Source organism: Vidua chalybeata, chromosome 1 (assembly GCF_026979565.1).
Source record: "Vidua chalybeata isolate OUT-0048 chromosome 1, bVidCha1 merged haplotype, whole genome shotgun sequence".
Lineage (NCBI taxonomy): Eukaryota > Metazoa > Chordata > Aves > Passeriformes > Viduidae > Vidua > Vidua chalybeata.
In genome coordinates this window covers 55,658,534-55,675,848 of record NC_071530.1, presented here as the reverse complement: position 1 = coordinate 55,675,848, position 17,315 = coordinate 55,658,534, and the positions used below count along the sequence as shown (strand labels likewise).

Genomic DNA, 17,315 nt, shown 5'->3' with positions numbered 1-17,315 from the left:
TCAGCTTCAGACGAGTACTACACAGGACCCATCCTGGTCTGTTGAAACTTCAGGATAATGGATGGGCGGGACTCGTGGGAAAGGAAAGCGAGGAGCCCGTGATGCAGACCCCATGGCCGGCGGGACACATGAGACTGAAAGATTTGTGATGACTCGGGAGCAGGGCGGCAGCCAAAGGGTTTGTGGCGGCGGTCGCCCATCAAGGAAAACTGTGCTCGTCTCGGGACGGGGAGCCGCGACGGGCTTCCCAGCCCGCCTGCAGAAAGAGAGTCGGTGTAGTGCTCCATGTGGTGCAGAGGCTCACGCGGTGCTCGGAGCGGGGGCAGCTTCTGGTGCGCACTCAAAGCCAGACGAAGCCGGGCTGGGAGCGGAGCGGCAGCCGAAGGGTTTGCAGCAGGAGTCGCCTATCGGGGAGACCGCGCTCGGGTCAGGACCGGGGCTGAAGCCGAGCGGAGCCAGGTGGGGCGAAGCCGCAGCCGAAGGCAGATCGGGCCGGAAGCGGGGCTACAGCCGAGTGGAGCCGGGCAGGCCAAGCTGAAGCAGTCGGGGCGAGCGGAGCCACCGAGGGAAGGCGGAGCTGCCGGGCGGAGCCGGGGCGGGCGGAGCCGCTGAGCCGACCCGGGAAAGCCGGGTCAAGCGGAGGCGCTGTGCCAAACCGAAAAAGACGGGGCGGGCTGGCCACCAAAGCCGAGCCAAGTTGGGCTGGGAGCGGGGCCACAGCCGAGCTGAGTGAGCCAGGTGGGGTGGGGAGCAGAGTGCAACCGTGGGACCAGAATATTGTACCGAGGAGGAGAGAAAGGCAGGGACCAATCCGGTGACATGGAAGTCCTTGGATCGTGGTTTTTTTTTGTTGTTGTTGTTGTTGCGTTGATTTTTTTTGTGGGTTGTGGTTTTTTGTTGTTTCGTTTTTTTTTTTTTTTTTTGAAGAGAAGTAAAGTTTTTTCTCTCTTCCTTTCCTTTCCTTTCCTTTCCTTTCCTTTCCTTTCCTTTCCTTTCCTTTCCTTTCCTTTCCTTTCCTTTCCTTTCCTTTCCTTTCCTTTCCTTTCCTTTCCTTTCCTTTCCTTTCCTTTCCTTTCCTTTCCTTTCCTTTCCTTTCCTTTCCTTTCCTTTCCTTTCCTTTCCTTTCCTTTCCTTTCCTTTCCTTTCCTTCTCTTTCCTCCTTTCCTTGTTTCTTTTTTTCCCTCCTTTCCTTTTCCCTTCTTGAGGAGTCAGGCTCTGTCGGGAGGGCCTGTGGTTGGAAAGGCGAGCTCTGTTGGGGGAGGGCCTGTGATCGGCTAGTCAGGTTAAGACTATGAGAGAGTACTCCTCAAGGGGAATCCTCAAGGTGAGAAGTAGAAATTGAGGAGGTACCAATAGGTATATCCCCTGATAGCCCACTGGGAAGGAAACTAGCCCGGTGGAAATATGACTCCAATACCAGAGATAAGACGAGAGCAAAATGATTCAGTACTGCATGGTAGAATGGACCAGAAGAGAAATTAGGAGCAATCATGTACACTGGCCAAGATATGGATCATATGAAGGATGGATATGTCTAAGAGCTAAGAAACCATTCAGTCAGGAAGAGAGTGACTACACTGCTTGTTGGGAGGGGGAGACTTCACCCTCGAAGGTGAGCATGTTTAAGGTATCAGAAAACAAAGACTGGGACCCATTAGAACACTTGCCGCCCCCCCCCCACCCCGACCTCCAGTAGCCCCAACTGAACCTCCCTTGCTCCCTGATCAGGGGATGGGAGCCAAGCATCGGGATTATACCCCCTGAGGGAAATACTCCTGGGTGGGGTGCAGGGAGGAATTGGATTTGTAACCGTACCTCTCAGTTCCTCTGGCATGAGAATGTTCAAGAAAGAATTAAAGAGTTACTAGACGACCCCCACTGGATTAGCGGAGCAGTTAGACCAGTTTCTGGGGCCCAGTATGGGAAGATATGCAATCAATAATGAACATGTTATTCACACCAGAAGAAAGACAGATGATCCAGGCGGCTGGGATATGGATATGGGAAAGGGAGCATGTGTAAGGACCTCCTGGGGACCTGAAAATGCCCACAGTGCACCCCAATTGGGACCACAACAGCACTGAGGGAAGGCAGGACACGGAGGAGTATAGAACATCAATTATAAGAGGTATGACATAGGAAGCTCCACGAAATCAAAATGCTCATAAGGCTTTTGATGAGCAGCAAAAGAGGGAAGAAACCCCAAAGGAGTGGCTAGAAAGACTGAGGAAAAATATGAGGCAATATTCAGGGGTTGACCTTGATACAGTGGCTGGACAGATAAATTTCATCACTCATGCTTGGCCAGATATATGGAGAAAGTTAGAAAAGTCAGATGGCTGGCAAGAAAGGAGATTAGAAGATCTTTTAAGAGAGGCACAGAAGGTGTATGTAAAGACGGATGAAGAGAAGGCCAAGGCAAAAGCCAAGGTAATAGTAACCACTCTTGGGGAAGGAAACCAGCATAACCCATGTAAGGAAGGGGGACCCTGAATGTGAGAAGATAGATGGAGGGGGGATGCAGCTCCTTGGGATTGGACAAAAAAAGTAGCACTTCGGAGATGGGGGAACCTAGGACCAGTTTGCTTTCACTGTAAAGAGAATGGGCATACCAGAAAGAAGTGCCCCCAGAGGGAAAAGGAGCTGAGGGTCTATGAGACTGAGCAAAAAGGGGAAGCAGAAGACTAGGGGTGTCAGGGGCTCTACCTCCCGGGGACAGAATACCATCAGGAGCCCTTGATAACTTTAAAAATATGCCCCCGGGAGGAAGAATTTGAATTCTTAGTAGACACAGGGGCTGAAAGAACTTGTATTTGTAGAATTCCAAAGGGGTGCAAAAAAGGTCAAGATACCGTGCAAGTAATAGGTGCAAAAGGGGAAGGGTTCAAAGTCTCAGTTAGAAAGGAAGTAAAGTTTGAAGGGGCAAATAAAATAGCAATTGGGGATATTCCATTAGTTCCAGAAGCAGGGTGCAATCTATTGGGATGGGATTTGCAGGTGCAGTTAGACATTGGAGTACTCCCAGAGGAACGGAAAATGGTACTTAAGCTTCTCCAATTAAGGGAAGAAGATGAGGAGAAAATTCATGAGATGGTGTGGGCAAAACCGAAAAATTGAGGTAAATTGAACATGAAACCTATAGTAATAAAAATAGTTAATAAGAACCATCCAGTTCAGGTACAATACCCACCTTCCCTGTAAGGGAGTCGAGGACTGCAGCCGGTGATCCAGGACCTACTTGAAGAAGGGATCTTAGAACGATGTACATCCCCCCTATAATACACCCATATTACCAGTAAAGAAGTCAGATGGGACTTACAGGCTTGTCCAAGACTTGAGAGAAGTGAATAAAGAACAATGAATCGATACCCAGTAGTGCCAACCCCTATGCACTACTGAGTAATATGCCCCAGCACACCAGTGGTTTAGTGTGATAGACCTAAAAGATGCCTTTTGGGCTTGCCCATTAGGAGAGAAAGTAAGAGATATATTTGCCTTTGAATGGGAGGACCTTGATTCCAGGAGGAAGTAACAGCTTCAGTGGACTAGGTGACCCCAAGGGTTTTCCGAATCCCCAGACCTATTCAGTCAAGCACTAGAAGTACTACAACTTTTCTCCATCAAACCTGAGATAAAACTCATCCAGTATGTAGATGATTTTCTTCTCTCAGGACGAGAAGAAAAAGAAGTTCAGGAATCCACCAGAGCTTTGTTAAATTTTCTGGGAGACCAAGGACTTCAGCTATCAAAACAGAAACTCCGATTTGTAGAGCAGGAAGTAAAACAGCTAGGACATGTGATTTGTCAAGGGAGCCGGCAAAATGAACCCTGAGAGAATTACAGGGATAGTCTCCCTCCCATGGCCAAAATCTAAGAGGGAAGTTATAAGGTTTCTAGGCTGGTTGGGGTATTGTAGGCTATGGATTGAAGGATACATGCAGCCTGTCCAGTTCTTGTATGAAAAGTTAGTAGAAGAAGAGATTAGGTGGGAAAAAGATAATGAGCAAAAGTTTGAAGCTTTAAGTAAAAATTAGTCAGTGCATCAGCACCGACTCTTCCTGCCTTAGACAAACCCTTCTGTTTGTAGATATAGAAAAAGGGGTAGCACATGGACTACTAGCCCAGGACTGGGAAGGATCCAGGAAACCAGTGGCCTATTTATCAAAACTGCTAGACCCTGTCAGTTCAGGGGTGGCCAACCTGCATTCAGGAGATGGTAGTGACCGCCCTACTCATAGAAGAAAGCAAAAAATTAACATTTGGGGCAAAAGTGAAAATATATGCCTCACACTCAGTTAGAAGTATCCTAAGCCAAAAGGCTGAGAAATGGCTCACTGATTCCCAAGTGTTAAAGTATGAAGCCATCTAAATAAATAATGATTTAGAGCTAATTGTGAGTAACCAACTCAACCCTGCCCAGTTTTTATATGGAGAACCAGGTGAGGAATTAATACATAATTGTCTAGAAGTTATAAACTATTAAACTAAAGTAAGAGAGGACCTAACAGATCAACCACTCCAAGGAGGGAAATGATTGTACATTGATGGATCTTCACGGGTAATCCAGGGGCACTGGGTATTGGGGTACGCTGTTGTCGTGGTTTGACATGGAAGTGAATTTTTTCCAGGAAGTTGGGTCAAACCAATCAGTGGTCAGGTTTGGATATTGGCACCTGGAGTGACCACTGAAAGTATGGACACGCCTCTGAGAACACAGGGGGTTAAAAGCAAGGACTCCCAGGAGAACTCTCTCTTTTTGGTTCCGGTCCTCAGAGAGTGCAGACTCCCCCCCCTGCCCAGCCTTAGGCTGGGTGGGGGAGGGGAAGCCACGCAGCCTTGTCCAGGTAGGCCGAGGGGGCTGAGGGTCTGGAACCCAGCCAGCTCCTGTGGACGGAAGGGTGGAGAGAAGCGGAGATGCCTTTGCCCCCCCCATGTGGGAAAAAGAGACGGAGAGCCTGGCGGCACCTGGAAATCTGCCGGCAGAGGAGAAGGAGAAGGGGGGGGGAAATGCCCAGCGTGGGAGGCGGAACGCCGGACTGAGATATCGGCCGTCCAGGGAGTCTGAACTTTTAACCCTTTCGAGGGAATGAGGGCTTTTTGAAAGTATTACTCCTCCTTGATTTGTAGTGGAAGAGAGATAGTCCGGGACCTGAGATGTTAGAAGAAGAAATATTTAGGTGGGAGGAGATGATGAAGTAGCTTTTTGGCTGGACTTTTCTTGTTAGCCATGGACTGAACCAAAATCTCCTGCAATAGAGACTGCATTTTAGGGGGATGCAGTGGTGACCCAGGGAGACCTGTTTCAGCTTCAAACAGCACAAGAATGGCGAGAAACGAAGAGAGCTGAAGAGGGAATGGTGATACCCTCTGTCTTCGGGAAGAAGATGAGTCCTGTTTTTGGACCCCTCGGCCCCAGGGGAAAATGGGGGGGACTGTAGTCCCAGGATGAGAAACTGAACTGTTATATCTTTGGGTCCGTGGCAAAGCATCCTTAAAGGAGCCCTATGAGCAGTCTGTCCATGCACGGTGGTGAGAGCACTGTGACATGGAAAGGAGAGTGTCACACTGGCAGATTTTTCTTCCGGGCGGTTGCCATGTGTGACAGGGAAACACAGGGGGGCAGCTGTGTTTCCTGGGGGGCCTGTGGTGCAAGAGAGACTTCTCTCTCCCTTGATAGTTTAAGCATAGATTACCTGAAGGGTGGTAATTTGATCAAGAATCCCGGGTGATGTTTCATGGCTGGGTGTGTTTGGAATTGGGAGGAGGAGGGGTGATTTTAAAAGGTCTTCATCCTGGATTTAGTTTATGTGTTTTCTGTATTAGTAGTAGTTTAATAAAGTTTTTTTCCTTTGTTATTAAGCTTTGTGTTTTCTGTATTAGTAGTAGTTTAATAAAGTTTTTTTCCTTTGTTATTAAGCTTGGGCCTGCTCTGCTCTGTCCCTGATAACATCTCACAGCATTTATTTAGGGAAGGTGCATTTTCATGGGGGTGCTGGCATTGCGCCAGTGTCAAACCATGACAGCTGTAATGGATGAAGGGTTCGTCACCATAGAAAAGGGAAAGTTACCTTCCAACTGGTCAGCCCAAGCATGTGAGTTGTATGCCCTAAAATGAGCTCTGGAAATATTAGCACAGAAAAGGGGAACAATATATACAGATTCAAAATATGCTTTTGGAGTGCATACCTCTGGAAAAATTTGGGAAAAGAGGGGCTATTAAATTCAAAGGGAAAGGGACTGATTCACAAAAAACTTATTTTAGAACTGTTGAAACCTTTCAATTACCAGAGGAAGTGACAGTAGTATATGTCAAAGTACATCAAAAAGGGGCGACTCAAGAGGCACAAGGGAACAATTTAGCGGATTTGGAAGCTAAAAATCAGGGAATGAGCTAAGAATCAGGGACAAAAAAACTAATGATGGTGTTAACCCCCATGAGAGAAATGCAAGAAGTCCTGGTATTCAGTAGGACAGAAGAGGAGGAACTCCTTAAAATAGGAGCCAATAACAAAGGGAAGTGGAGATTAGCAGATGGGAGGCAAATGTTTAAGAAGTCCCTTGCCAAGAAAATGCTAGAAGGCATAGATGGAACAACGCATTGGGGTACACAAGTGATAAGTGATCGATTTCTCAGGGACAAGGGCTGCATAGGAATTTTTGGAATAGCTAAGCGAATAACCAAATGGTGTGTGATGTGTCAACAAGTGAATAAGAAACTCATAAGGCAAACACCCAGGGGAGGGTGAGAACTTGCCTTACGGCCCTTTCAAAATATCCAAGTAGACTTTACCGAGCTTCCCCAGGTATAACAGTGGAAGTTTTTGCTAGTGATAGTAGATCACTTGACTCATTGGGTAGAGGCAGTACCCACTGTGAAAGCCAATGCCAATGTTGTGAGTAAAACACTCCTAGAATCAATCATCCCCTGATATGGGATGGTGAACAGGATTGATTCAGACCAAGGACCTCATATCATATCGAAGATATTGCAGAAAGTTGTTCAAGCCCTGGGAGTAAAATGGAATTACACACTCCATGGCATCCACAGAGCTCTGGTCATGTTGAGAGAATGAATCAAACTCTTAAAAGAATTCCAGTTAAACTGATGATTGAAACCCAGATGTCATAGATAAAATGTCTCCCTTTAGCCTTATTAACAATTAGACCCAAACCCCGGTCAGATCTGGGGGTGTCACTCTATGAAATGATGTTTGGGTTACCCTTCTTGACCTCACCCCAGAAGGTTGCCAACTATGAGGAACAGGAAGCCAATGCCAAGAAATATGTTATGGCTATAGCACAAACCTTAGAAGGGCTAAGACATAAAGGGGCAATTCTTCAAACTACCACCCTGGATTTCAGAATCTACAAGATTAATCCCAGGGACTGGGTAATGATCAGGTCGTGGAGAGATCAGCCTCTAGCTCCTCAGTGGGAAGGTCCCTTTCAGGTACTGCTCACCACTCAGTCAGCTGTGTGAACTGCAGAGTGGGGATGGACTCATGCCAACAGAGTTAAAGGCCCAGTAGAAGAACCCAAAGAATGGACTATAACATCCAGACCGGGTGAAATGAGGTTGACTCTCAAGCAGAGGCTGAGAGACAACCAGAAAAATAACAAGATGCCCAAAAAGTAGAGTCAAGTTTCCACCACCCAGCTCGAGAACAGTTTTCCTGTTTTAATGGGCAAGAATTACAAGCATCTGTTGAGGGGAAGTATACAAGGGACCATAAGAGGTAATGGGACAGCATCCTTAAGAACCACAAGGAAAGTAAGACAAGGAATGGACGGCAAGACCAGGTTGGCCCCTTTGTTCACTACCAAGAAGATTCCGTAGCCGTGCTGTGGGTAGCAACCCCATACGCACGGCAAGGTAGAGGCAAAAAGGCCATACCAGACCTCTATAATTCCTCAACTGTCTTTTAACACAAAAGGGACTGGAGGGCAAGACCGAGTTTGCCTCTGTACTCAGCACTAAGATACACCTACTATGGGTAGCAATCCCATTGGCAAGGTAGATGGGATTCAAAGCCATACCGGACCTCTGTTATGTGTTTTTGTTTATTCCAAATAAGTGTGTCTAGGGAAAACCTGGGATTTTTCTCTTGTTCCCACTGTCCTTGCCCACATCAACAGATGCTAGTATGACTCATTCAAGAGAGAAAAAAAAAAATTTTTGAGGTAATTGTTCGAGCCAAATTACTTCTAAAAAGGAAAAGGGTGGGGTTGTGATAGATGAGTGATGTGATGGTCGACTCTCACATTTAAAGGGCAAATATTAAGTATGTGTTAAGAGAAGTTTTATAGATGTACAGTTAAGTTTCACCCCTCCACACCGCTTGCATTGTTATCACAGGATGGCCTGGGTAGTTGGGGCATTTGGGAGGGCTGGCTTGTTACTACGGCAACATCTGACCTCCAATCAAGATCTAAGAAAGTGATCTCCACCACTGGACAGCTGTGGCAAGCACATTTTTCTCTCTCTCAGAATTTTTCATAAAGGTACACAGAGAGAAATTAAAGAGAAAACAATTTCTATTTCTGCTTCTTGTTCTTCTCTTGTGGAATGTGTTTGGAGAATTGTTTACCTAGAGTGATTGCTTGGATGGATCCTGGTGGATTGTTTGTGCCTGATGGCCAATCGGATCCATCTGTGTCTGGACTCTGGAGAACAGGGTCACGAGTTGTTAGTAGTTAGATATGATAGTTAGAGAAAGTAGCATGTAGTTTTTAGTATCCTCTTTTATATAGTATATTAATGTATTATAGCATAATTATAATAAAGAAATCATTCAGCCTTCTGAACTAAGTCAGACATTGTCATTCTTCCCATTGGGTTCGCCAACATCTACAACAGACAGCAAAGAAAGCGTCGATGGACAGAACATTGGGAGGGGCTAAAGGGTTAAAGGCGGAATATCAATTGTGTGGGTGAGCACATGATGCGAAAAAAATCCTTTGCTCCCGGCACTGTATAATTTCCTCTATTCAGTCTTCTGTTGTATTTTTGGATAAGGTTTTAATAAACCTTTTTAAATTTTTGGAAGTAAGTATTATTTCTCACAACTGTGATCCACAGATGGCAGTGTGTTCTTTATTCTGTCTCTGTCACTTTCTGTTCCCCTCACCTATTTTCTATTTCTTTCTTTCCTTCCCTCTCTCTCTCATATTTACTATCAAATAAAATCCATACTACTGACTTTGAAATATGGTCTTGGTCTTATTTGCACCTTAATTTGGGCAGAGGCATTTCTAATAACTTTAAGAACTGGATCTTGACATTTAGTTGGCGTAGTCAGCAGGATTGATATTCTCTGACCCAAAGTGTCTTTCACAATAGTATTGTCTCCTCTCCCAAAATTATTTCATATACTTCCTTCTGTAGTAAATCCTAGAAATATAAACACTTCTTTTAAGGAGCTGTGAGGATTGTTAGGATTCCATCCATAGGAATTCTTAGCACTTGGACCAACTTCCTTTGAGGGGCTGTGGAGACTGTGGTTTCTTCTGGAGGCTTAGATATTTGAACGTATATTTCTTTGAGGGAATTGTGGAAATTATGGTAAACTGATTTGCCTACATGGTGTTTTGTGTGGAGTCAAAAGCTCCTGTTTAGTAGGGACTAATGCCACCATACTTTTTGTGTGTTTTGTTGTGAAAAGCCATAATTGGCAGGTTCCAGTCCTTGAAGCCAATTCTGCAGCTCCTAGCTTGTGTGGAATGCCCCTCCCATAAGTCTGTGGTTTGTTGTGGAGAACCAGAAGCAGGCAGGTTCTGATCCTGACGCCAATCCTGCAGCTACTGCCTTGGGGGGATGGTTTTGACCCTTTGCAGGCTTAGGTATTTATCATGCAGCTTCCTCTGTGGGGGTGGTAGGAAAACTTTAAGGGGAAATGTTTTGTTGTCTTTCCTTAATTAATTAGTCATCACTCTACCCTTGGGGTGGATGTAGTGAAAAAAAAAAAATTGGGATAGGGAGCAATTGGTTACTAAAAAGGTGATGCATTATTAAAAAAGACTTTAGGCAGTGGCATTGCTTCCCGCCAAATTCAATCATGTCCAAAAGGAAAATCACTAGAATAAAAGGAGCTAACTGACAAGGCTGACTGCTCCCAGGCAAAAAGGAGAAACCTACTAAAACCCTGAAAAAAAAAAAGGCAACTCAAATGCCAAAACCACTCCCTAATTCACAGATTGCAATTAAAGCAGTCTCACTCCCTCCACTGAACATGAAATCAGTTGGAGGAGACCTCACTCAAAAACTGTGGGAAACAACAGAAGTGTTGTACAACAAGCACTTCATAGAATAAATGCTAAAACTTCACCTAAAAAAAGTTAATGCAATTAGCAACTTGTTTCATTCTGGCATATTTTGCCGAGGAAGTTTATTTCTCTTCTTTTTTACTAGGAAGGTCAAACATCCCCACATTGAAAATAAGGAAAACAGTTTGGGAGCAGAAAAACTGCAAACAACATATTCACTTTCTTTTTATAGGAGCCTACCAACACATGAAAAGGAGCTGCATGAAAATCAATGAAATTTAAAGTGTCATCATAACTGTTTGCATTTTCAGTTTGTTAATGTTTGTACTTTGTATTTTTATTGCAAGTGGCTTGCTGGGAGATTAAATATTAGTTTAAGTATTCTACGTAAGTTTGATTTTTTTCTAACTTGTTTTCTTTTTACTGAAAAATGGTGTGGCAAAAGGTCTTATGAATGTATAATTTGTCTCAACCAATTTTATCCTGAGAGATGGTATAAAAATTTATACATATTTGAAATCATACAAATATATACTAACCACCCCAGTTATGCCTCAGAGGGCTTTAAAATTATTCTCATTTGGCTACATTTTTTCTGATTTACTAATTAGAGAACTAAAAAAATCTTAACAAAATAAAAAAAAAAAGGCACTTAAGAAATTATTGAATCCCGCTTCCTAAACCTGGAGGGATAGCCATGGATTGCAAAAAGGACATGAATAAAATACAAAAAAGCCTTCTACCAGCTTTGTTATATTTCCTGCCATATGTCCAAAGAGAGTATTTTAATTTTGCCTCACTTCTTCTATTTATGCTAATCAGTGTAGTGATTATAGCACATTTTGCAATATACATGCTTCTCAGTTGTGGGTGCAGAATATGATAAGGGTAATTTACTCACTGAAATTCAAAAGAAGAAAGCTACTTGGGATAATACAACTAAGTTTGAAAGCGAATTAATTTAATTTCTAATCCCACCAATAATAAATCCACAGTTTCTATTCTGTGTCAAGATTAAACTACAACTATCTCCTGGAAAACAGAGCATTGCCCTGATATAAAAATAAGTATGCATGAGAACATTTTGCATGAATATGTTTTGTGTAGTAATTTTGTATTATAAAAACTGGTTTTCATAATATATAAAATTATCTAGTGGATTAAGAATATTACATATAATATTCTTCCAACTATACGTGAATACAGTCAAGAAGAAAACACACATCCTCAAAAAATCCATTTACTTTTATTCCAGGATGCAAAGTTAATCAATTGTAATACAAGAGCCAGGAATCCTCTCAAAACTTGGCTGAGTGAAACATCTTAATACGTGTATCTGTTGAGGCTACTCCTCTACAGAATTTGAAAATGAAAACCCACTGTTTCAAAACATATTGAACCAACACCTAAGAGATACAATATTGTGATATCCCTCATACCCACACCAATTCCCGAGCTTCACAGAGATTCCTGGGAGCACTGACTAATCAGAGTTGGGTTGATGATTATTGTACACTGTATGATTACTCATGTTATTGCTTCTGTTGTTTCTATCTTTACTCCTATTATCTTTCCATTATCACCTCCATGGACAACCATGGACAACCATAAACCAAAGAAGATTGGAAGGAAAGAGACATTCATTATATGTTTGAGTCAAGGGATGGATGTCTGAAACCGAAATAGTTCATGCCTACTGATATAAAATTTTCCTCATTATAGTAGAATGAGCAAAGGAGCCATAAAAGCCCACTCCTCCCTAAAGATGCTTTTTGGGGGGAACATCACCACTGAGAAGATCAACTAGAGAAGATCAACGGAACATTGTGGGATCCACGGATGGTGGTGTGTTCTTTATTCTGTCTCTGTCACTATCTTTCTGTTCCCCTCACCTGTTTTCTATTTCTTTCTTTCTTTCTTTCTTTCTTTCTTTCTTTCTTTCTTTCTTTCTTTCTTTCTTTCTTTCTTTCTTTCTTTCTTTCTTTCTTTCTTTCTTTCTTTCTTTCTTTCTTTCTTTCTTTCTTTCTTTCTTTCTTCTTTCTTTCTTTCTTTCTTTCTTTCTTTCTTTCTTTCTTTCTTTCTTTCTTTTCTTTCTTTCTTTCTTTCTTTCTTTCTTTCTTCTTTCTTTCTTTCTTCTTTCTTTCTTTCTTCTTTCTTTCTTTCTTTCTTTCTCTTTCTTTCTTTCTTTCTTTCTTTCTTTCTTCTTTCTTTCTTTCTCTCTTTCTCTCTTTCTTTCTTTCTCTCTCTCTCTCTCTCTCTCTCTCTCATATTTACTATCAAATAAAATCCATACTATTGACTTTGGCATATGGTCTTGTTTGCACATTAATTTGGGCAGAGGCATTTCTAATATCTTTAATAACTAGATCTCAACAACTTTACTACACAAGTTTACTTCCATTTTCCCTCAGGGATAAATGCAGAAGCAGCACTTGATGCACAGAGATGCCAGCAGCCTCTTTCTTGTCCTGGTCACACAAAATTAAACAGTCTGAAACCTTTTCATCCAAGAGAAGAAAGGCCTTCCTCCAATCTCTGTCTTTCCTGGCAATACAGAGACCCCAGGGGAGACAGAGCAAGGACCCCTCAAGCGAGGGAGGAACAGTCTAAGTGAGATTCTGAGATGACAGAGTGAAAACTTAAAATGCTGTACTTCTCATATGTCCAAGACATACTGGAAGCTGTCAGGAGGCATACAACTAGATGTTCAGTTCTCCAACAAGCACTGAGGCAGAGTGAAGGGTCAGACAGAGTGGCAGAAAGTGCAGAGCACATGTTTCACTTGGCCATGGGTCTTTGCTCAGACAAAAACATTTCAGCAATAAATTCATACTTCTGAAAAATATAGTCTGCAAGAAACAGCTTAATGGAAATTGTACTGTCATTTGCAGTGTCAAGCAGTATCCATAAACACAGATCCTCAGATAGCTGTTTCAGTATTGCAACTACCACTAGAAGGAGAAGGAAAAAAAAAGGTAGGTAATGTTTACATGGAAGTGTGAGGCAGATGAAGATGACTTTTCTTCGCATTCTTGCTAACAAAATAACCACACATTCAAATAAGTATTGAAGACACACATTTGCCTCAGGAGAACACTGCATGCATGTTCAGCTTGATTTCTGAACATTACGTAGTAGATGGCAAATTTCAGCTGCCAAAAAGCAGGAGAAATGCTCAGGTTTACACCAGTAAGCAGTAATCTTGAGAATCCATGCTGACAAGCCCTAGGGCAGTGCCACTCTAGATGAGCACTCTGTTCTTGCAGTCTGATTTAACAAAATGCACCCAGACATCTGAGGGTGAGACAATCCCAACATTTTCAGCCACAAAATTCTGGCATAGCATTTTAACACCTCTGTAAGCCTTTCAAAGTCTGAACTGCATAACAATGCATTAACAGGGATATTCTAGGGTTTTTTCCTGGTACATTTAACCATGCAGGAAAGGAACCACTACAATATTTCCATTAATTGTTCCATCTTTTGTAAATTAATATTCTTCAACTGCAACATAATTAAAATGGCCTGACTGCTAGAATACTAACTGAAAGATTATTTGAGATATTTTATCCAAATCAGATGCTGAAGGGGTTTTATACAGTCAGATAGCTCTGGCTGTAACATTTTCAAGAAAAATCACTTTGTTAGAAGCATTGCATGAAAGGGCAATGGTTGAAGTATATAATAACTTACTTAATAATAAAAAAGTTCCTTGTAATGCAATAGATGTTAGTCATCGAGAAAGATGCATATATGCTTTTACCCAGTAACTCATGGGCAGTACAGTTTGCATGATAACACAGGCAAATTCAACCAGCTCTTACAAGACATGAGGAACAGGAAGATAGGTCTTTTGTAAACAAGGGAAAATGATACTTAGATTAGAAAAAATGCAGTTTACTTCTTTGCCTTACTTACTACTTTGGCCACAGGTCCAAAGATACAAAATTAAAGCAAAGGAAACATTTTAAATGGTACCCCAGGAACGTAAGAACACCTAGATATTCAGAAAATCTATTTGTAATTTTTCAGAGAGGAATTAACACCTCAGGAACCCTCAGAAATGCATTTCCTTAAAGACAGAGTAGTGGGTAGTAAAAAAAAATACTTTATCAAAGCATGTATTTGTCTACTTAGAGTCATCATCTACAGGGAAGGAAAAAGACAGCATTTAGAAGAAGCAAAAATTGAAATTGAAGTCTCAGTTGCACCAATATGTTAGAATACAGATAAATCTTAAATATAGTAATTCTATTGTTTTGAGCTGTTCAGGTGACAGTGACAAGCTGCTTACAGTTCTCACTTCATGTGAATGCAAGAAGTAGCAAGAAGCGTTTTCCTTTTCTGACTTAGTTAAAAACAGAATACTGCAGCAGGCTCGAGTGAGGATACACAGATACAACTCACCCTTCTCAACTAGCTGCTCAAAAAGGTTAGGGCACAGAGCAGGAGGAGTCAGTGCTTCCCCCACCTCCTCACCAGACTCATTGTCAAGACACAGCATGCTGTGAGGCTGAGGCATCTTTGCTGAACAGTACAGTACAAGTCCTCTGCCATTCTTAAAGCATGACAAAGGTGAAATATGAAAAAAATTAACCCAGGCCTTAAATATTTAGAAATGCTGTATCTGTCCAATACAACTTCATAAAACAGCTAAGATTTGTAAGCATTGGGATGTAAAAGACGTAAGTAATATTTCAATAGAGCCAAGATGTAAAGGCTAGGGCAATTACATGTTATACAGTTCCATTCACCTGAGAAAATCTAAGTGTTTCACTTAATCTGGAAGACATTCTTACAATCAGTAAAATACTGAGCTATTTATAATCATTTTACAAACAGGTAAACTGATGCACAGAAAAGGATTTTCTCATGTCTGTTTCAAGAGCTCCTTGCAGACTTTCAAACACTATTAATCCAGAGCAAATCATACCTGTTTTCTAATAACATTGATAGAGGATATGGATACAGGTATGTATTATCAAGAGGCAGACGGAATATGAACTCAGAAGGCTGTGTTCTCTATCCTTGCAGTAAGCCCATTTTCCTCATTTCACTCAGGAAGAATCTGCTTCGGTATTATGTCAGCCTCATCAGAAGGTGAAAATATGCCCAAGAAAGTTCTCAAGCCTCCAGCTTTCTGGGATTGTATGGCCCATGTTCATCTTGAAACTACTTATTTCACACAAAAGCTTTGTTACTAAGTACAAAGAGAGACCTTGACTCTGGGTCAACCTGTTACTGTGCTCCTGTCTAGGGCTGGCACAGGTACCTTACCTATTTCTCCAGGAACGTGCTTGCCACTGAAACGAAAGCATACTGTGATGTTGAGGCAGTTCACCAGCTGCAAACCATCATGGCACTGAGGAGCTGTGATATTGATGGATATGGGCAGGAAAATGGCTATATCCATGGTAATGACAGGCCTGGATCTGGAGATCAACAGAGAAGTAAAATTGAGTGACCATTCAGAGGGAAATTCTCCATGAAAGGAAAAAAAAAGCAATTTTGATAAACTGCTCTATTTCAAGCAGACAAGAAAAATAAGAGAGTACATTTGAATTGTAAAATAAACTAGCATCTTATCTAGCTGGCAAGGGCTACTAGCATTTAAATGAAAGGTGTAATGCCCGCTTGAAGTTTAGTGCTCAGATACAGGCTACAGGCTGGCAGCTGAGAAAACTGATAACATGTAATAACAATAATCATCTCCAGCAAAGGGTGCATAAGCCTTCCTGATGACTGAAGAGGATAACAAAATTACCAGAAGAGCAAACAAGAACAGCAAGTTCATGCAAATGAGACTGGTTGCTAACCATCTTGAATGAACAGGGACAGGTAGGGAGAGATTGTGGGTTTCCACAGAATGGAAATGGTTTCCACAGTAAAATTTGCGACCTCAAAGTCAAGAAGAGAGCACAGAAGTCCTCCACAGGAGATAGATTCATACATAATTTTTCTGACAGTATAAGAGAGAAAACAGACACCACAGCCATGTTTTCTGGAGGAAAAAGTTTGGCTAATTCTGTCCTGGCAAGTGACAAGGATTGAATACTCTTATCACGTTGCTGAACTGTGTTTCAGGAAATTATCCAGTGCACTGTGAACAAAACCTTTCTACTCTTGTAACTCCAGCACCAGGTTACTGCTACCAGTCCTCCTGGCTGAGGGAGACCTCAGCCAGAATCACAGAGCAAGCTGACTGCCTTAAGGCAGAGGTGTCTTGCTGAGGAAACTTCTCTGTCTGACCATCCAGGAGGTACTCAGGCAGTCACACTCCCACCACCAGAGACTTTAAGTGCTGGGACCAAAGCTCATTACAGTGTGTGGCTCCAGTGAACTGACAGGTGCCCGCCTTGACTCCCTACACATACCACACTCACACAGTCAGACCAGGTTTCTCATAGTTTCATAAAGCCTTTTATTCACAGTGCAGTAAGACAGAAACAGCTGGAGGTGATGCCTCCAAGGAGGGATCCCAAACAAACTGTGGGCTTTTATAGCCTCACAGTCCAAGCACACTTAAGTCTCTGCTCTGCTTCCTGAGTCCTAGGATCATTTTACACCTTAAAAAAAAAAAAAAAAACCAAAAAAAAACCCACTCTTTTTGAATGCTTAGAGAGACATAATAGAGTAAATGCTATAACTGATTTAGAAAAATATTTCTCCTTCAGAAAAGTATTTCTCCAGCTATCATGCACTGTGTGATTTTTCCTTAATGTTATGTCACTTGGTTATTCACTAGGGAAAAACAACCCAATGCATCTGTCAGAGGCATACACACACACGATCAACAGAATGTGTTTGCCCCAAGTCAAGAAAGGCTTTCACCAAAGGTGTTAAATATCACTTGGCAAAACATTTGTTAGTTTTGGTTAAAGAACTTCACAAAAGCAAGAAGGGTGAGGGGATGCATGGGGGAGAAAAAGTTTATCTCATTATCCTAACAGCAAGAGGGACACACTGTAAATTGGCGGTAACAGCAATTAATCAAGCTGTTCACAAAGTTAGTCAGTAATGCACTAATTTCCCCTGAATGCACAAGCATAACT

General features: G+C 42.3%; 1 protein-coding gene across 6 annotated transcripts in view; it reads right to left on the bottom strand.

Moving 5' to 3' along the window:
* ITGA9 (integrin subunit alpha 9) overlaps positions 1–17,315 on the bottom strand; it is a 273,508-nt gene that overhangs the window by 215,076 nt on the left and 41,117 nt on the right. For all 6 annotated transcript variants that reach the window (XM_053967746.1, XM_053967754.1, XM_053967764.1 and 3 more), the window contains one exon: positions 15,541–15,695. In XM_053967746.1, the coding sequence (XP_053823721.1) occupies positions 15,541–15,695 (155 nt within the window). The remainder of the gene's footprint in view (positions 1–15,540; positions 15,696–17,315) is intronic.